Raw genomic sequence first — 21,079 nt, forward strand, 5'->3', positions numbered from 1 at the left:
TTCATAGTAGGATTGATACAGCTGAAGGTTTGATTCCGTCACGCGAATCGACGATAAGTCGTTTATAACGGTAGGTAGAAAATCATCGGTCTTATCGGGCGAAAATAATAACTCGGAAATATTGATTTTTACGAACCACTCTTACGGACAGTTTGAACGATAATTGGTACTGAAACATTTGCGAAAATTAAGACGATCGGACGAAAAAAAAAATCACGCTGATTTCCGACGTGATGACGTGTCCCGCGAGGTTGAAAAAAAAATGGATCGACGATAAAAATTTATGCGCCTCCACGTGTACCTGCACGATTCGAAAATTATCACCGCAGGTGCGGTACATGGCAGAAAAGTATACTCGTTTCATGGGTGTATATTAAAAACCTTAGTAGTTGCAGCTACGTTGACGATGTGCAGCGGTGCAGCGCGGTGCATAATACGCAGCAAATTGAAGCCTCGTAAACTCCGATGCAACGCGGCGGTGCAACGCCGATGGATTTGCCCGTCCTTTCCCCGTGCATCACCTCGACCGGTAATTCTTAACTCCGTCACGCAGACGTTCTGCAGACGTACGAACTTTTCGGTCGCGATGGAAAAGAAAATCTCGATTGTGTAGGTCAAGTATCTGGGAGAGGATTTTCTTTCGCATCGTTGAACCGAAAGTACGATTTGAAAAATTGAAAAAGATCCTTTAACTTTGTCACGTTGTGCAGAAATGCACTCTGCAAGGCCCTGAAAAACTATGAGAGAGATTTTACGAAAAAATCCTAAAAACGAAAGCGCAATTAGAACAGGTTCAATTATGATTTCCTTACTTTTAAACGTAATTTTTATTTAGGCTATGTACAACACATACGTACATTACGTAACTCTTGCTTAAATTTATATTATGCTCGTCTTAAACGCGTATCCACCCAATTATTAATTATTTATTCATTTTATTTGTTAAATCGTTTGTGTTATTTCACTCACAATGTTATTTATTTTCCGTGTTTTCAACTTTTCTTCTGATATGTTACAAATTTTTTTTTTTTCTTCTCATTTATTTATTCATTTATTCGTTTATTTTTGGTTTTGATTTCATTATTTAATTAATTTAATTTTTTAATTTTTTTTTTTTTTTCATAGGAACATTTCGCGTGAAATATCGCGATGTATTTTGGAACGCGCGCAAAATTTTTATTGCGTAGATGCGATGAAAAATTTTCAGATCGTGTATATCTACACATCGAAGGATAAGGGCCAGAAGGGCATAACCCACAAAAACTTTCAGGTGCTGCAGCGAAGGACGTATTCCGCGAAGGGGTTACTTGAAAAAAAAACCAACATGAAAATTACGATTTTTTCGATTGCTTCAAGTTTTTTTCTTTCTTGCGTCGATACGTCTTTTATTTCCGACAGACTTTTTTGCCTGATTTTATGAAATTTTCATTGCTTTACGTGCTGCAAAAAGTTCGTATCAACGCAAGAAAGAAATTAGATAATATACACATGTCTCTGAGACTTTTGCTTTTCTCGCATCTGAAACGTCGTAATTTTTGATGTTTTTGATATTTCCTCACTTTCGTGGGATACGTTTTCATGCCAAAAAATTGATTATAACTTCAAAAAACCGAGGGTTACATTCTTCTGATTTTTATAGCCTTCCGTATTTCGATACGCGACAATTTCCCCCCCCCCCCTGCGCGCGATTCTCGAGTCGTTTTAAATATTCATTAGACAGATATCGAAAAATGACACCGATAGAGAGAGACTTTTTTTTAAACCTTTTTCTTTTTTTGGTTTTTATCATTAATTCACTCAAACTGGACAGATTTGAAGTATTGTAATTTTGAAACCAATATCCAGTTCGCCAGATTATAATTATTTTTTTTCCCCTCCCCTTTAATATATTACGTTGCCCAACAAAAGCACAGAAATTAACAAGTTTCACTCGCCTAATTTATAATGATGATGATAATAATAATAATAACCATAATAATAATGATAATAATATCTATAGGTAGGTATTTATATAGGTATGGTTTTTTTTTTTTGTCTTTTTCTTAAGGTATATTTATAGGTATTATGCTTATATTTTAAAAGGACATTGAAAAATCGTATTACACTATATTAATATGCGATTACAGTATCTATATTTATATATATATATATATATATATACGTAAATTATGTATTTATATATATATATATATTTTATACTTTATTTACAGTTTCAACGAAAGTGTATTTATTTCTTTTTGTTGTTTCTTTTTTTTTTTTGTTTATCTGCGAATCGTTGTTAAGAAACTAACTAAATATCTTAAGAATCGATTTTACGCGATATCTTCGAAACTGAAATTTTACAATAGTTACAAAAAAACAACGTTTCATTCGTTCGTTCATTCGTTCATCACTTTCTCTCCATCTTTCGTACTCGTTATCTCGTTTCTTCTTCTGCTCCGTATCGCAATCGTTTTTAACCCCTCGTTTTTTCTCACAAAATTTGCACTGCGATCTGCATCGTTACAAAATTTTTATGGAATTTTCAAGTTTGGAGAAATGATTCTTTCCTTTTTTTTTGCGAGTAATAGTTGTGGGGTTAAACGACTGCCAAACTGTTCGTTAAAACTTAATTTTATAATTTAATTATTTACGTACAACAATTTTCATCTGTTTTTTTTTTTTCATTTTTCTTCATTTTTTCTTTTCACTTTACTTTTCATTTATTTATATGTTAATTACGTAGGTATCTTAATTACATATTTTTTTTCAATTCTTTTTTTTTTTGGTTTTTTTTTTTTGTATACTTTCTTGGACATGTAGACAACACGTGTCTACGTCTATAATATTATACTATTAAACGCTGTATAGTATGATAAATAATGATCGATGAAATAACGTTGTTTTCTTTTGGTTTGTTCTTGCTGATTAGAGGGAGGTTCGGGGGTGGGGTAGGAGGGTATTTATTTATAATAAAAAATATGAAATTTTAATGAGTTTTAAAAATATTTAATAAATTAATTTAATGTTGAATCGACTAGATTTCGACTAGTGAATAAAAGACAGAACCAATCCAAAAACCAATTAATATTCGCTGCAGAAATGACGCCGATTGGATGAAATAATGTCAAATTGTCAGTGATAATAATTATATTATATACGTATAAGACCTTTATCATATATTATTTGATTCATAGAATCGTTAGATAAAGGATTTTTATATTTCCAGTCCCACGACGATCTTCAATGTTGTTGCGGTATTTTTTTTTTGATTCATTTCGTTATTGGTATAAATTTTCAAACACCAAAACATCGTCAGAGTGCGCCGAACAAAGTTCTTGGATCTCGAAAATCGATCTTTTTCCGTTTTTCATCCTTTCTTGCATAAGTATAAGCCGATGATACTTCAGCGTCAGGTTGGTTTTGAATTGGTTAAAGGAAATTGATCATTCTCGAAAGTCTGAAGCGTTCCTTCAATTTTTAAAATTATGTTTGATACTGCAGCATCGGCGCCGCCAAATTTGGATGATGAGCCGTATTCATTCTGAGTGCTGAAATACTTTTGTTATACCACTCGTCCTCCGCTGACATACCTGGAATTCGATCGAAAAAAAAAGAGAACAGATGATTTAGAATTCTATACGGTAAATTGAACGGAATTTTTTGAAAATATCATTAATGGGTTATAAGGTCAAAATACATCAACCGCCGTAATTGCTGCTGCTGTTGTTGTAAAAGTTTCCTTGGAATGTACTCGGCGAAGTGGAGTGGAACGGCGAAGAATCCGTGAAAAAATTACACGAGTTTCTCATCTATGTTAATAATCAACGAGTCTGAGATTCATCAGGAGATCGACCACCATGAGGGTACAATTTTGTTCTCGGTACGGTGGATAGACGTAGTACCTAATCAAATTCAAGCTGACTAATTTCATTCCAGATGGAAATTAACCTCTTTTTTTTATTTTCCTCAACTAGTTTTTCAATCCACTCGTCTAGTGTCGGAATTACGAAAAGAGAAAATGGGTGCAGATACGAATAAGAAGTATTGAGATAGACCCGAGCCAAAGGGAAAGGTTCGATAAAACACAATCGACGATCGTATTAAACCGTTAAATCGTTATGAGAAGTTTATAACGTCGTGAGACGAAGCAGTGAGGCCAGGAACCCGATTGGCAATTCGCGAATAGTCTTGATTCGATTTAAAAGCGATATTCCATCCCGTGGCGGAAATGATGTAAGACGGTGCTCGAGCGGAAATGGAACGTCTTCGAACGAACACGCGGGCGTCTTGGTCGCGACGGAGACGTTCACGGGCTCGCGCCATTTCCGGTCGCGTTTTTATCAAATCATTCGGCAATAGTGGGTCAGCTCGGAAAAATTCCAAAGAAAATACTCCGCCTCAAAGATCTCGTACTTTTGTACCCCGCAATAAAATTGCCTACCGAAAATCGGATGAACGAAATTTCAGAGTGCGGAAACATCGAAGACGCGAAAATAAGCCATCTGGTAGAGAACTTAAAATTCACGATTTCGCGAATCTCTGTTCCAGACGAGAAAAAAAAAATAAAATAAAAAAAGAAACTTCACGTTCGAATGAATCTGCAATCGAATCGGATCGAGACCTACGACCGCGATGCGTTCCTACGACACGTACGTACGTACGTACCCGTTTGTTTGGTTCACCTTGCGGTTGCGTCACGAGGTCGTCGTAATTCCTTAAGGATGAAAAGAACCGAACGTGTTTCGCTTCGGCAAAGTAACCGTCGAACGCGACCCATTCATTCCATTTGGTTCGCTGCTAGGAATCGGACTCACCGACTTACTCCGCGTATTCGCGCGATGGTCACGAACGGACGCGACACGAACGCGCGTCTACTACGTACGTGTATAACGGCGCATTCCGTCGAGAATTTTTTTTTTATTTATTAATTATCATCGCGTACCCCGCATTTGGTCATCATCACATGGGGGCGGGGGGGGAGGCAGCGGATTCTTCTCGAAACCGGCGGTGAAAATTGCTATCGAATTTCAGAAGAATTACCTACAACGCTTTTACGAAGCACGATCGTCCCGCATAGTCTATGAGTTTTCTAGGATTGCTGCTGCATCCGCAGTTCGGCGGGAAGCTCGACGGTATTTTGCGTCTCGCCTCGAGCTCTGAAGGAGCATTTAAATTCAGAGGGTGTCGTAAAAACCTGAGTAATATTAACGACGTTTCCTAATGAAACAGGCTTAGGTATATCCGAAAGGGTTATAGTACTGAGCTATTTCAACGTACGTGTTACGAACGGATCAGATATTTGATGAAAATTTCAACCCGACCATTGAAATTACTTGTCACCTTAATTAATTGTCTTTGTCAGGACCGGTAGAAAAAATGAGGAGTAAAATTAATTCGGAACCGATTCGAGTTACATTTGGATTCGAAAAATAACTTTTACATTTCTTTGGATTTTTTTTTTTTTTGCATTTCTTCGCCCGTGCACCGCCCCCACTTTTTCCAAGTCACATTCAAAATTTATAATTCATAAAAATTTTTGCTCATCACTTCGGACCCGTGCCCCATACGCGATGGCGGTTCGGCTCGTTAAATTCTAAGAGAAGAATTTGAAAAGAGCAAAAAAGAGAAGAGTAAAAAAATCAAGAGCCCGGCTCGTAGGTTGCGCGAAATAATATATGACGAAGAGTACAAGGTGTATATATATAGACATGTAGGAATAAGCGATATATACTCATTTTACGATCTACCACGCTCGTCAGCCCTCCGGTGAAGCTGCGGAGCGGGGCAATAAGATGAGAAGCAGCGAAGAGCTTTTCTAAGAACGCTCATTTCCGACTGAATTTTGACGCGAGGAACAAACATTATGAGAAAATTTATTAGCCGGAAGAATGTATATATACACGCGGCTATATAATCCATATATGTATGTATGTAAGCAACAAAACGGGACGCCGAACGAATTCGCATTATATTATATCGTTCGTACGCGGCTCCGGGTGCTTCTTCGTTCGTTCATTAGATTTTATAATATTCGTTACGCGGGAATCGCAGTATGCAGCGTCCGCGGTAGCAGGATTTTATAACAATATCGAGTAAAAGGTTGGGCAGAGTTTTGCAGACGCGAGAGACCGTTTGATTTATGTTACATACGCACGATCCTTCGATGCTGCAATTTCGATCTGAGGCAGCAGCAGCAGCAGCAGCAACAGCGGCAGCGGCAGCGGTAGCGTTAGCAACCGTACAGGTATACCAGGTGGGAGAATTTTTTAAAGTCGGAGTATAGGTAACGCTTCGGACTCACCCATTGCATCCTGCCGCATTCCAGTCACCGCAGACATGTTCGTCGCAGAATGTGACATGGAGAAAGGCTGCGTCATACTCGGGTACGACGTGCTGCCCATCTGAAACGGTTAGAAATGTAATTATCTCTAGATAAATAACGTCCGGTTTCAAGGTCAAGCGATTCCGTAATGCGATCCGTTGAAAATTCTCAATCCCTCGTTACCGGCGTCCGTAAAATGAGCAACGGGACGCGAACGTGACTATTTTGTTGGTTATTTATTTATTTTTTTCCCGGCACAACTCGATCCGAATTCGAGGCGATTTTTCGCCGTAGATACCCCGAAATGAAAATCTCTCGTCAAAATTATTTTCATCAGTCGAGAATCGGATGCACGAGCGTGTATAGGTCTGCACGGAGCATAGGATTTGAAACGCGTGATTCACATTTTCCAGTCGCTAGAGAATTTTCCATGAAATATATTTTACGACTACGAACGTGTCCGTAGGTGTAAAACTATAGAATTCGCGAACACGCCGCTTCCACCTATGTATAGGTGGCATAGGACGCCACCGCAAAACCAGAGACCGCATTATATTGCATGCAGAGATCTATATATTACATGTGACAAGTTGACGTCTTTATTACTCTCTCCTCCTCCGGCGGATTTTAAGAGCAAATGTACGAATATTTTTCAACGATTATAGTTGCGTCAGCGTAACCTTATTTCAGTTTTGTTTTTTCATTAGATCTCTTTCCCGTGCCCATAAATATTCATGAAATCAAAATCCGTTATCCGCCGTTTTTTTCCACGATCTTTTACGAGATGAAATTCTTTTCTCCGTGTCAGGTTGTTTTTTTTTTTTTTTTTTTTTTTTTTTTCAATTTCATTCCGATATCTCATGATATCGTCGGCGTAACGCACGCGATACGCCTGCACATCGGGTAATTGGAGGTTTTCTTTCGAACGGATGTATCCAATATATTATTGTGGTATACGGTCCGGTTATATAGCGCCGATGGTACGGGAAGAGCGGATGCATTTGAACGAGGAAATTATCGGCTCAATTAAATCGGTATAGGCATTTGCTAATTTGTCCGGTCCAACTAATCACTTTAAATGCAATTTAGTCTCATCGATCCGTAGCAGCGTTACATATTCATAGAGAAATGGTCATCGCGGCAGTGGATCAGAACTGATTGTATTTTGTCGAAAAAGTTGAGTCGATAAAAAAAAAAACACCAAACAAACTGAACGAAAAATAAGAAAAACTGGAGTCTGTATTGGGGGATGAATTCCATCAATCGTGCTGTCTAACGACCTACGATCTACAGATCTTTGAACAGCTATAATTTGTCGTTCAAAATTGAAGTGCAATGGAGTCGTCGAATGTTGAAAAAATCGAAAGAAAATATAAAAACCAAGCGCTGTTCGGTTTCGGCGTTTTATACTGCGAACGAGTTTACGTCGGTTTCGATTGTAGGAAATGAGACTCACCTGGGGATAACGATTAATTCCATTAATGCCGTTGTGCGGATGTGGATAAGGTTGGTAACCTCTTCCTGCGCCGGGATAAATATTGCGCATCATGGCACCTTGGCAGGCAGGAATTGGCGTTAGTGCTTTCTGCAATTGTTTCTCTTGCTTGCGATATTTCGCTCTTCTGTTTTGGAACCAGACCTACGCAGGGAAGAGAAAAATTAGAAAAAAATTTATCGAATCGATTAATTTCGCCGTACAATTAGCGATTATTCGGACAATAATTAAAGCGAAACGTCAAATCGTACGTGGTTGTAATTTCTCTCGGCCCCCCGTTCGATTTCCGACCGATACCTATACATAACTGCAGCTAGCTTGAAAAAACGTCGGCTGCACGCAATTGACCTCGATTAATTTTGAGGTCAAAGTTACACGCGGTATAAGACAACCGACTAATGTTATTGGAGCGCTCGTAATTGGGAAATAATTGAAGACGTGAGTTCGCGATCGAGGGGGAGAAAGAAAATCTATGGCAATAAAATCCAGGCAATTTATAGGTTGTTACGTGCGCCATTCAGAGTGGCATCCGTAATCAAACGATCAAATGTGCTCTAACAAATCTCACGGACCGAGTCGAGGGCGAAAAATTTTAGTCCATTCTTTGCGTCTCGCTGTTTCGTTTTTATTTTCGAATCCGATTCGATTCCATAGAGAAGCGCAAACGTTCTTATACTTCGAATGCAGGTTTTTGGTCATCCGATTGTGAGTCGGAACCGATCTTGACCCTCGCTACTGTGAATTTTCAGGGGCAGTTGTGAGAAGAAAAAAAATTGCATCGAGAGAATGTGAGGTGAAAATAATAATTTGAACGAATTTTCGAAAGAAAGATGAAAAACGGATCTTATAGGATTGATCGCTCGTATCCGTTGCAGGTACATATAATACAATTAATTGGATACCTAAGTTATTAAGATATAACGTAGTTTGTGGAGTCAAGACCCCGTTTCAGGAGATTTATTCAAAGCGTCTGTCTCGCAGGGTGGATAAATTGAATCAATAAGTGATCCGTTGTCGTCCGTTACACGGTGAAGGGTGTGCATGTACAGCAGAGCAGAGTGAAGAAGAAAAAAAAAAAAGGAGAATGCTCAAATTGTTAGTTAAGTTTCATTAAGGAACTCCAATCGCAATATATCTTGACGATCTCTGTCGAAATCTTTGGTCCGCCCCAACGAATCGGAGTCGGGTGTTCGAAAAAATATTTTCTCGTCATCAAACAAAGAAAAGTGGACTCGGAAATTCGTACATCGCATCGACGTACCCACGTGCGACACGATTTCCGCGCGAGATAATTATCGATTCGGATTCGTGATGTCGATATAATGCGAAGGACGGTGATTTCTTTGACTCCGAAAACAATGATTAGCCCGCATCCCTCGCCATTTTGCATTTCGCAATTTCCATTGTATCGCGGAATTAACAAGCCCATATTCGGGTTAGCCCATCCCCGAGGATCCTCCATCCGCCCCCCCTCCCCCCCCCATCGACGCCGGAGCGAGGCGAGCGTTGGTTCATTCGCCGCCACCCCTATCCCCGTACCAATCCCAATTTCTCATCCCCTTCGAAAGAGAAAGGCCTGCGGCTTTTGCGGGGGTGGCCGAACGGCGTCCGTGACGTCACTCGCGAACCGTGATTCGCCCTTTACGCGGGCATGACGTCACTCCGAGCATTCTCATTGGCTCGCGGGTTTTATCGACATTTCCTACGCGAAGAGATGATGAGGGAAACATGGCGACCTCCTCCTCCTCTCTCTCTCTCTCTCTACCGCATCCTTCCAGCTATCGCAACTTCGAAATGCACGATACCTGTACGATACGTGTCTCGTGATACCCCGTAAGTATTCCGATCTATGGAAGTTCGATCCTCGTTGCGGTGTTACGGGAAAGCGCGAAATTTCGGCTGATTGGCATCGGCTAGAGGACCGCGATTTTCATCGCGGTTCGCGATATCCGTAGAAAAATGCGTTGAAAATTTGATTTAAGCGCTTGTCGAATTTGAATAAACGCGAAAAACCAGCTGCATATAAAGCGCGAGCCTGCAGTACAGTTGGAGGTATTCGCATGATATTAAATTTCTCGCACCCTCTGGAAGGTGTTCGAGTTCGGTTCCGAGGTAGCTCAGGATGAGACTCGGGAGGCAGGAACCGGCTCCGCGGAGGTTCTCTCTTATAGCTCCTTTATTTGCGTTCGTATTAGGTGCTTTTTGAGAACATCATGCCTTCCTTTACGCCGCGTCCCTTAAGGCGCTCACAAGACTAGAAAGCTAAGAGTTCCTAATTCAATAACCATGCTCTCTCTCTCCTTCTCCTCCTCTTTCAACTCGCCCTTCCCCCCCCCCCCCCTTCGCAAATCCAACCGTCTTTATTTCCCTCTACTCTCTCCTCTTCGCCGTTCCGCGTTTCTCGCCTCGTCTTTATCTTGCACGCTCGCACCGCGCTTCGAAAGTTCGCGAGGGTCGTGTACTTCATATACATCCGCGAATGTCTGTGACTTTGACGACGTACCGCACGAGGGAACGAACCGTTTCTCGGGGAAATATTTCCTCCGCCCTTATCGGCGAAGGTTGAGATTTTGAGGCCGATTTCCAGTATGTCGCGTACGCGGAATTGATCGATAATATCTGCGAGACGTACTCGTTTCCAGATTTTTTAAATAGGCGCATTTCACGAAAGTTTTGCGCAACTTTTCGTTTTCGAACTTTTCTACTTTTTTTTATTCCGGCATCACGGCGTCCTCGCGGCCTAACGGAGACGACGACGTCTGTGTTCGGCGTGACCACGTAATTTCCTGCAATTTCAAATCTCATTAACCGGGGAGAAAAATTGAAGAGAAAGAAAGACTTTATCGCTCTAATTCGATAATTCTTTAGATAAACCGTTATCGCCCCCGGGGTTTTTGATTTATTTCAATCAAACGGAATCCGCCGAGTCTTCCGATTTTATTCGCTATCGAAATAAAAAAATAAAAAAAAAAAAAAGAACGAAGAAAAAGACTCTCAGGGGTTGCGAAGATTCAAGGTCGCACAAACCGAGCCCAATTCCAGCATGTCGCCGCTGTGCGTTGATTGCGAATTGCCTTCGATCAGGCGTTCGATCGGTCGGACGTACTTCTTTTTTACGGTCGTTCGATTCGCTTCTGAACCACTCGGTGTGTTCCGTTCGGAACCGCGAAACCCCAATCCGAATGACTTTTCGCTACAGGACGAATCGTTTTCGGAATAATCGAACTCCGCGTTTCGAACGGGACACCCCGTGCGTATCCGTGTGTAATTGTTGAAAGAGCTTGGATACGAATATACAGTAGGAGGATCGGCAAACTGGAACTGTGCGCAGGGGGGACCGAGGGAGCGGGTGAAAGAGGGAAGGGGCGAGGGGCGAGGGGCGAGGGGAGGACTGCGGAATTACTCGTTCCTCGTACCATCTCGCGAGCGAGCTAGGGAGGGTCTCCTTGGCTCGACGAGGGCCTTTTTCTTCGCTCCGTAAAAGTCGTCGCCGCGTCGCGGCGTGGCAGGAGATACGTTATATACGTATACTGCACAGCTTGCTCGCTCTCCCCGAGACTCTTCGGATCTAGCTAGGGCGGAGAAAATCTAATTTAAAATGGCGGCTCAGATATAATGGCAGCCTCCGGTGCTATGTCATCCCCGCGTCTTCGACGTACGACGCTATGTATTTCATCCCTCCCCACACAACCCTACGCAACTCCCGCACACGCACGTAAGGATACTTAAATATAATATACCGAACTCCCTCGGTTCCGACGTCCGCCCCTCGCCCACGCACACACCACTTCGAACTTTGCGAATTTTTTTTTTTACATTTCGCCATCTCGTTGTACGCAAATCAAAATATATGTAACATGTGTCGTGGATTTATCGCGTTGATCTGACAATGACGCCGTTCGTACGATCCGGCATTATCGGTATCATTGGAAGAAAAAAATCCAGCGCGATAGATCGTCGACTGCTAAAAATCTGTCCTCCCGAACAAGACGTCGTGATCGCGAGGAGACAATTTTTTCAAAACCGCGAACCTTGCTCCTTCGAATTTTGAATGACTGAGTAAGCCGATCGTGATTTTTAATTTGTCTACCCGGTTGGTGATAATTTTTTGCGTTAATTTTATCCCCGAGTGAGATTCTTCTTGATGGGATTTTTTCCATGATTATAAGCGTTTCCATGTACTGCACGTAGGTATATACCGCAGGGTGCGGTTGGCGGGTTTGCTGGCGGGTACGAAAAATAACCGGCTTATTTTAAAACGCCGGTATAAATTAAGTTCAACGCGTAAACGATCCTAGCGAGTTTTTTTTTTTTTATTATTCATTAATCGCAAAACCTAGGAGATCGACGGTTGGATTTTATCTCGACGGTTTGGATCTCACATATAACTCGATCAGGATCCGATTTTCCGAGGATTATTCCGTGACCGTTCGTCCCCCCTTATCGATCATTGTACGCGACCCGTGGGTCATAATTTCCCGAATCAAATATCTCCGACGTGCGGGCGAACACACCGGGTCGACGAAAAGGTCGTTGTTCAGGTCGCTCCGAAATACAAATGCAGGAACAGCTGGTGCATCCGCAGTTTTATTTTTTTTTTTTTCGCACATGTAGGCGATCGAAACGTTACACGAGGTATATATGTACGTACTCACGCGTTGGTACATGGTACGTACATACGGACATATATATATATATATATATATATTTCTACGGGCTTACGAAGCTTTGTGCATAGTTTATATGTTATGCCGAGAGACTAAAAGCAAACCGCGTTTTACTTGGCATCGGAGTTTAACAGGGTTAAGCCATGGCGGTTGCTGGGCTTTTAACGCAAACAACGCCCTGAATTATATATCAAACGACTGAAACGCAGCCCGAGATTGCTGCCTGGTTAATACCTACCACTCAGCAGAGCGACGAGGTTACGTATCTGCCGGTATAGGTGGTTCGCGATTCAAAGGGGAATCCGGGATACCCGACTTTTTTTTAAAACACATACAATTATTTAATTTTCACTCATTTAGTTTCGTCCTTTTTTTTTCCCCCTCCGCCCCTCTCTCACAATTTTTGTCCGACCGACGAGTAGAGAGCCCGACAATAACTGAGGGCGGAATCGATAAATTTCCTACGATTCGTTTTACGATTGGAATTATTTTCGATCCACAAATAGGTATGATAACGACGGAGAAAGAAATATTATTTTAGGAAAAATGTATACAATTTTTTTTTTGGTTCTCGCATATTTTCAGACGGTAGAAATGTTTAGTTCGTTGTGACGAGATACGATTTCGAGGGGAGAGTAACGGACAAGGATTTATTTTCCACCACAATTCGCATTTCGCGTCGCTAGAAATTTTTCAGAGTTTCGGTTTTTTCGGTTCATCGTTCGCACGTTGTTTGGATAAAGTGTATCGTTCTACATCCGTAATGCGTAAGTATACGCACGCATACACGAGCCGCGAGGGGGTATCTTGGACCGACAGTTGCTCTGTAATCAAATTTCACGACCCCAAAGCGTCTTTGATTGAATTAGGCGTGAGTCACGAGTAAAAAAGACGTGCATGCGTGCACCACCGGCAGCGCAAGATAAACACTCTGCTCGTCTTCGTACGTGTACGGGAAAATTTTTTTTTTTTCTTTTTCGCCACCCTCGCAGCGACTGAGTATTTTTTCATTTTCTTTTTTCCTTCGTTTCAAACCGTCCCTCTTTCGCCTCTCGCGAGAAGAGACGCTATATACTTCGCAATTCTTGTGGATAAAATGAAATTTTGGACTGTCGATGGCACGGTATGCGAATTTCTTTGCTATAAATAGCATCGGTACTTGGATAGTTTGTACACGAAAAACTGGACCCGGTCGCGCCGTCTGCTCAAAATCGGAGTTTAATGTGTTTTGGCGCGTTCGCCGCCATGACAACGGATCCTACCCGCGGAAGGTCCAGCATCAACGTCCAAGTTCGTTAGGGTTGATCCGGTTAGCATGTTTCCGTTGACACGTTTCGGCACTCCGCGTTCAAAAGGCTTTGTTCGATCTTGATTAGGTTTTTAAAATACTTGAAAATGTTGGAAAGATCAACGGATGTGAAGATATCGAAGTAACGGGCATATTTTACGTAACGAATACGTCGATTGAATTGACTTGGGAATAAATACCAAAGTGATATGCTTGATTTTTCACATTTTGGATCTATAAATTGGGAATAACTCGGTCAATTTGACAGATAGATCAATTTGGCTTTCAGATTTGGATTCCTGAGCTGATTATATGTGAGATTACTCTTGAAGAACCAAAAAAAAATTCAATTTTTGAGCTAAAAATAAATCATTTTTTTTATTGGGTTTAATATGCTTTTCTGACGTACTTTGACCTCAGGAGTCCGAATCTGAAAGAAAAATTGATCCATCTCTAAAATTGACCGAGATATCGCCAATTTTCGGCTTTTTGGGGTCAAAAATAAAAAATTGATTTTTTAGTCTATATTGATGTAATTTGAGCTCAGGAATACGAATCCGGAAGAAAAAATGATGTATCTTCAAAAATGACCGAGTTATCCTCATTTTTTCGCGATTTTTGGCATAAATTTGAGGATATCTCGAAGGGAAAAAATCGTAGCTCAATTTGGACAACGGATTCGTGTTCCTGAGGTCAAAATACATAAGAAAAGTGCCATACGATCAATTTTAAAAAATAAAAATTTTTGGTCAAATTTTGAGATTTTTCCAAGGGGTACCCCTTACGATTTTTTCAAATTTTGGCCAAAAATTTTTATTTTTTAAAATTGATCGTATGGCACTTTTCTTATGTATTTTGACCTCAGGAACACGAATCCGTTGTCCAAATTGAGCTACGATTTTTTCCCTTCGAGATATCCTCAAATTTATGCAAAAAATCGCGAAAAAATGGGGATAACTCGGTCATTTTTGCAGATAGATCAATTTTTCTTTCGGATTCGGATTCCTGAGCTCAAGTTACATTCAGATAGACCAAAAAATCAATTTTTTATTTTTGACCCCAAAAAGCTGAAAATTGGCGATATCTCGGTCAATTTTAGAGATAGATCAATTTTTCTTTCAGATTCGGATTCCTGAGGTCAAAGTACGTCAGAAAAGCATATTAAACCCAATTAAAAAAATTATTTATTTTTTGCTCAAAAATCGAATTTTTTATTTTGGTTCCTCGAGAGCCCCCTTCCACCCCATCTCTCCATTGATTACAAAGCATAAAATAGATGGATTTCGAAGTAGATGAAAAATGAGACGAAACAGTAATCGTCGCATGTTTAGTTGATGTTGAATCGCCAATATGTAGATACTCGATAATAGGTAATAGACGATTGGAGACATTTTCGAGCCTGCACGCGCATTAACCTCGAACGTCTGTTCGTACAAACGATCTTCGTCGCCTTACGTGTACGCAACTATTTAATTTGATTGACGACACCGCTTCGTGCTCCGTGTACCTATACGTGTACATGTATTATATATAGAACGAAGCACGTCGCGTGTACCGACGCGTTACATATTAGATTCTACACGATGGGACGTGCGGATACGCGACGGCATCCATCTTGAATTGATTATGTATACATATACATGACATACATCTATACCACATCCGCGACCGTATCAGAAAGGGAAACTCACCTGAATTCTGGCCTCGTTAAGTTTGGTACTTCGCGCCAATTCCTCCCTGCAGTAAATATCCGGGTAGTGGGATTTCGCGAAGGCCGATTCTAGTTCTGCTAGTTGCTCCTGAAATTCCATTGACGAAGACTAATGAAATTAATCAAACCCGAACGGGTCGGATGGATCGTTGGAATATTTTTGAAAACTTTTCATTTCGATCGGCGAACTTTATCGTCGGCCGTATTACGGGGGGGGGGGGTGAGTGATTTCAATACCTGGGTGAAGGTCGTTCTGTGACGCCGTCGAGCGGGCGTCGGACAACTCGCCGTTGTTGGTGTGTGACCGATATGAGGACTGGACGCACATGGTTCCGGTTTCAATTTCTTGAAGGCCCCTTCTGCTCCTGAAACGTGCCGCTTTTCACTCACAGTGCGAATGTTCGAAGGAAATTGAAAGAAAGAAAAAAAAGAAAAAAAATGGAACGAAGAAGCGAACGTACATTTATCAATCGTCGCGATTTTCGCTTTATTCTCGAGTGTGAAAACTTTGGAAAAGAGTCGAGATTTCAGACGAAAAAAAAACTGTGCGAAATGTGAGCAGCATGCGGGCATTATTCGGATTTTTGCACACTAAAAATGTGGTTATCGTTCACCCTGATGATCACCCTGCACCCGAGTTGGTGATTCAAAAACCGGAAGAAAAAGATTCCGTTCAAATTTCCTCGAGGATCTTACGCGACTCGGACGCAGTCGAGATACCGTATGAGCGATTTTTCAAGGAATATAAGTAACGGTGCACAAGTATTCGCAGAGTGGTCATCGCGTTGATCTGGATACGCGGCGGTTGTCAACGTTCCCGCAGAATCTCCGGAGCTTCACGAACGGATGGGGTAAGCGTGGCCGACGCGAAGTCCCTCGCACTATACTAACTTGGTTATCGTGCTAATGACCTAATGATATTACATGGTAATTCAATGTTCAAGGATGAATACTGTCCACTTTACATAGCTACCTTGCCCAGTTCCCCAGTTACCCATACAGTTTAAGGAAACTCGGTCAAGTTCATCGCACCGATTCGACGTGCGATAAGCAAACGGAACGTAATCGTCGTCGAACGCAACGACGACATTCTTCAATCCTCGGTCGAACCTCCTCGATTAGAACCATCTGCGATTTAAAACGATCGGAAAAAAAAAAACAAATTTTCATGATCGGTACAATACCGAAAATCGTCCATCGATCACATCGCCGTATCGTGACGGATAATGGCAGTTAAAAAGCAAGAAATTTACAGCAAAAATGTCGGACATCCAGCTCGAATTTTGATCCTCGAGGAGGCGAAGAGTAGCCGGTAGCTACGTACGTACCAGTCGCTCCCGACGGGACACTCGAAAGTTTCGAAACGTTTCAAAGCGACTCCCTGCGCGCTCCGGGTCGTCCGTTTTATCTGAAGTGGCCATCTGCTGATCGGCCAATCTACGGAGACCCCTGCAGCGTCGCCTCGATCTCTTCGTATAAAATTGGCGACGATTTTAACGAGATACACATCGAGTACCGCACAAGAGATCCCCGCTTGTCACTCATCGTTTCGCACGTCGGGTGAAACAAATTAGAAATTCAGATTCCTGCGCGACTGGAGCGTGATGTGCGCTCACGGGCGCAAATGGACGAAATATCTCGATTTGCCGAACTAATGACGGTCCATTTGCGGCGAAATCTAACCTGATTCCCCACGGTCTGCATCTGCCACGGATTATTACAATTAGCAAAAGGTGGTCCGCGTCACGCGCGCGTTTCACGGCTCCCGACATTCGTAAGCCTTCCGGCGTGTTCGTCCTCCGTTTTTGGTCGAAGCGCAAAATTTTTACGAGTGACGGACGAGCAGCTGCTGCGGCCTCCGTCGGCCGATCGACAAACGCGATTTCGCCCCGTTTTCACTCTCCACGGAGTGCGAAAGTATGCAAATTTTGGCCCGACGCGACGGGACCGCGAATAATACATGAGCATCGGCCTAAGCACCACGGCTTTCCCGTTTCCCCTTATCTTCGCCCCTTTCTTCGGATCCTCTCTTCGAGACGCGATCCACAAGTGCCAAATCTCGCGTCACGTCAACGATCTGCGCTTCCTAAAAAATCGAAACTCACCCACAAAATTTGCCACAATTTTAACGCGCACGTGATGGATTGCTGTACGGAAATATGATCAGGATCACGAAGAACTTTAGGGATTGGTGGTTCGAATTCAACACGCAACGCGACGTTTCTCGTTTTCCGTCCTTTCCCCTCATTTCGGGCGAAGTGATTGTACCCCTTTTTCACGCGAAATACGTAGAACCAGGACGCGTTCGGCACCCTTTCAGCGGCGAAGGGTAGCCCCACCGACATCGTAAGGTCGGTGTCGCGACGTCGGGCGACTCCCGTCACCCCTGGCGTTAAGCTCTCCGAGGGACCCCCCCATGTAAGCGCAGAATAATGGACCATAGAACAGGTACCACCATATGTCTACACCATACGCACCGTTGTCGAAACACGAGGACTCCACGGAATCCCCCCTACCCCGTCGACATATGTAGCCGTAAGTTCAACAAGCGGAAAATTCATCCGCTTTTCGAAGGATGTAACGTTGACCACTTTTTGAGTAACGTGTCGTCGCCCCACCCCGTTCGCGAGTTATAACGATATCCGATTACCGGACGGCGATGATATTCGAGGAGTAGTCTCGTCTTATAGATACCGAGGAGGAGGTTGCGGAGATTGCGATTGAAAAACTTACCAACGGTGGTGGTTGCGCCGACACTGTTTCGCCCCGGTGTCGCCGCCGGTGTCGGTGGGCTGGCTTCGAGTCCCTGATGAACACCGTACAAGCCGAAATCCTGTTCGTTCGAACTGGTACTGCTACATTTTCTCTTCTCTTGGTTGTGGTTGAGGTGAAAGGAGTCATTTTCGACGAGACCGACCCCGAGGAGACCAAGATTCGGCCTCAGTTCGTCCATTAGTTTATTTTGACCGCAATTTGCTGCCGAAAAATTCAACTGTCTGCTGAATATAGCTGGGAATATGTTAAACTGCTGATGATCCAAACTCAGAGCAGTTGTCGACAATGAACTTCCGACCGAGGAGCCTACCGAGCCAACTCCGCCACCGGGGCCGGCACTTCCTGACAAATCGTTAGCCAGGGTGATGCCGGGGTGACCTTGAGGTCTGCTAAGAACGAATTCAACTAAACTTTAATCCCTTATTACGACGTCATCTTTCTATTTATTTCTCCAGGGATTTTTTCAAAATATACCGATTTCGGTGTATGCGATCGAAAGTCCGGCAGCGAAAACCGGACTTTCTAATACAATGATATGCAATGCAGTGAGAAATGTCCACTTGTACGTTTTTTTTTTTTTATATCTCAACACAAAAAATCACCCCTCGAAAACTGGTCTCAGCCGAGACGTTCAGCAGAGTTCACAATTATGATTGGAAGAACGGGAAAAAAAAAAGTTGAAAAAAAAAAAAACAAACCAAAAATCAAAGAAAATTAAATAATATTTATATACAGATTTGAAATATAACTTTTATTGCGTAAAATAAATCACTATTGATTATAGCGTTATATTGAAAACTCACAGCATGTATAGACAGGGTCAAAAAATCTTTAGATTTTCTTCATGTCACGTTATATCTTGATGGAATCGTTGTGTAATATGTTGACGATTCCGTACAGTTCCAAAATGCTGATCAGAGACACGTTGTTTTTGTTTTTCTTCTTTACTTTTTTATTTGTTTTAATTTATTTTCACACAAAATCACAGATAAATACAACTGTACGTCTGGTTCCGCAGGTCTCTGCTGCGGTACCGATGAAGATTTATGCAGTGTACAAGTTTTCCTGCAGCATATGACGGATGCCAACACAGATGAGGGCAACAACTCGGAGTCCCGAACCCTCGGAGTTCAAAACGCGAGGGATACCGATGACCGTAAGATAAAATGTATCAATCGTCACTGTTAACTCTGAACTCTGCAGGACACTATATTAACCGTCGAGATGATGTTGTAAGTTTTTTGTTGTTGTTGTTGTTGTTGTTGTTTTTTTATCGACGGCGCACGCGGGTTTTAGTACAGTGTGGATAGGTGAGCATGTAAGCGATATTGAAAATTTTCATATGCGATGCGACGTCAGGTGTGCGTAATAATAATCGAGTCGAAATTGCACCGGTGATATGACCCAGTGCGAGTAATAATGGAGATTATTAACGAGTCGCGATACCGCAAGGGCAGTAGTTACGAGTGGGCTGGTCGAGAGACGGAGATCGTCGAATCGAAAGCACGGCCTTGATGCGAAATTCAAATCTTATTATTGCGGTTATCCAATTAGCTGGTCCCGTCCTTGAAAATTCAAATATCGAAATAATTGGACAGAATGGCGCGAAGCGCGTAGGAGCGGTAACCGTTCGATTCGAGTTCTTGTGGGATTCTGTCCGCGAAATGTCGTTATCCTACCGACTTAGGGTTGCAGATGTGTGCCGGATACACCCTCCGCGGTACATCATCCCCTTTCCCCATTGGTCCAGGACTCTAAGCGTTGCCTGGGTGACAGCCAATCGATATACGCCAACCCCTGGAGCAGCCCCCAGCATCCAATATGGCGGTCGCCCAATGAAAATTCCTCCGGAAAATAGCTGCTCCGCTTTTTTCATTCTCCTTTTTTATTCCCCGTACTTTTTTGTTTTCTTCTTTTTTATTTTCTTTTTTTTTCCCCCTACGTTTTTTTTACGTACCTTATCTTTCTATTTTTTTTTTTTCCTTTCGTTTCAGTTTTCTTTTTTCTGCTTTCCTCTTTTCTTTCACTTTTTCGTTTTTTTTTATTTTTATTTTCTCTTTTTCTTTCACTTTTTATTTCGCGGCGATAGCTTTTTTGAGCATTTGCTTTCTCTCCGTTTCATTTTACTTCTCCTTTTTTTACTTATCTGGATTTGATTGTAACGTACACCGAGCCATATTATACATATACCTAGTCGAGATCGCCTCCGGGTACTTTATATTTTCACTATACTTGTATCTACTTTCTTCCCTTTTTCTATCGTCTTCGTTCACGTTATATGGTCTGTGCGCTCGATTTTAAAATACGAAACTGCGGAAAGTCGAGGGTCGGGGGCTGGCCACTGAACCTATAGGACTGGGAATTGCATACTGATCTATTTGGAAGCCGTTGGGAGTAAAAAAAAATTTTCACCATCACTCAAACGATCGAATTTATTAGATTCCCTTGTTGTTTTTGGAAATTGAGAAAAACGCGTTGCGCCATAAATTGTCATAAATTAAGAAAAAAAAAAAAAGAGACTAGAATTATATCCGTAACGTGAATGTGAATTGTATAATCGTTTCAGTCCGACGGATTTAATTTATTATAAATCTAAATTGATAAAGTTAAGCGCGTACCTACTCTACGTACAATCAAAAATTATGTAACTTGTGCCTTTCATTCTATTATACAAAATAAAATAAAACGCCCATCGCGCGTGCCGCTCGGGCGCGAAAGCATGTAATTTACTCTGCAGCATGAAATTACACGTCTCCGTCCACAATGGTGAAACCGGGCCAATTCAAAACCAAAATTGCCCCATTGAGGTTTCTTCTCTCCTTTCTTTCTTTATTTTTTT

General features: G+C 42.0%; 2 protein-coding genes across 13 annotated transcripts in view; one reads left to right on the top strand and one right to left on the bottom strand.

The window, feature by feature from the left end:
• The window catches only part of LOC105688284 (multiple coagulation factor deficiency protein 2 homolog), a 61,055-nt gene that overhangs the window by 27,580 nt on the left and 12,396 nt on the right, over nt 1-21,079 (top strand). For 9 of the 11 annotated variants that reach the window (XM_048655092.1, XM_048655116.1, XM_048655112.1 and 6 more), the window contains one exon: nt 19,259-19,396. The exons of 1 other annotated variant lie outside the window; for it this stretch is intronic. In XM_048655092.1, coding sequence (XP_048511049.1) covers nt 19,322-19,396 — 75 coding nt within the window. In that variant the 5' untranslated portion in view covers nt 19,259-19,321. Of the gene's footprint in view, nt 1-19,258; nt 19,473-21,079 lie in introns of those variants that run through there. One more of the 11 variants, XM_048655118.1, reaches the window with a different exon arrangement.
• Nucleotides 1,539-19,274, bottom strand: LOC105688305 (homeobox protein unc-42). 2 transcript variants are annotated; one of them, XM_012404470.3, is made up of 7 exons: nt 19,044-19,274; nt 18,199-18,626; nt 15,703-15,830; nt 15,446-15,553; nt 7,761-7,943; nt 6,284-6,383; nt 1,539-3,572 (listed from the first exon to the last, which is right to left on the bottom strand). In XM_012404470.3, exons 1-7 carry the CDS (start codon nt 19,046-19,048, stop codon nt 3,466-3,468), a joined length of 1,059 nt encoding a protein of 352 aa, XP_012259893.2. In that variant the 5' UTR covers nt 19,049-19,274; the 3' UTR covers nt 1,539-3,465. The 2 variants fall into 2 exon arrangements, with proteins under 2 accessions (XP_012259893.2, XP_048510998.1); XM_048655041.1 differs by having other exon boundaries at nt 18,199-18,629.

Source organism: Athalia rosae, chromosome 1 (genome assembly GCF_917208135.1).
Source record: "Athalia rosae chromosome 1, iyAthRosa1.1, whole genome shotgun sequence".
Lineage (NCBI taxonomy): Eukaryota > Metazoa > Arthropoda > Insecta > Hymenoptera > Athaliidae > Athalia > Athalia rosae.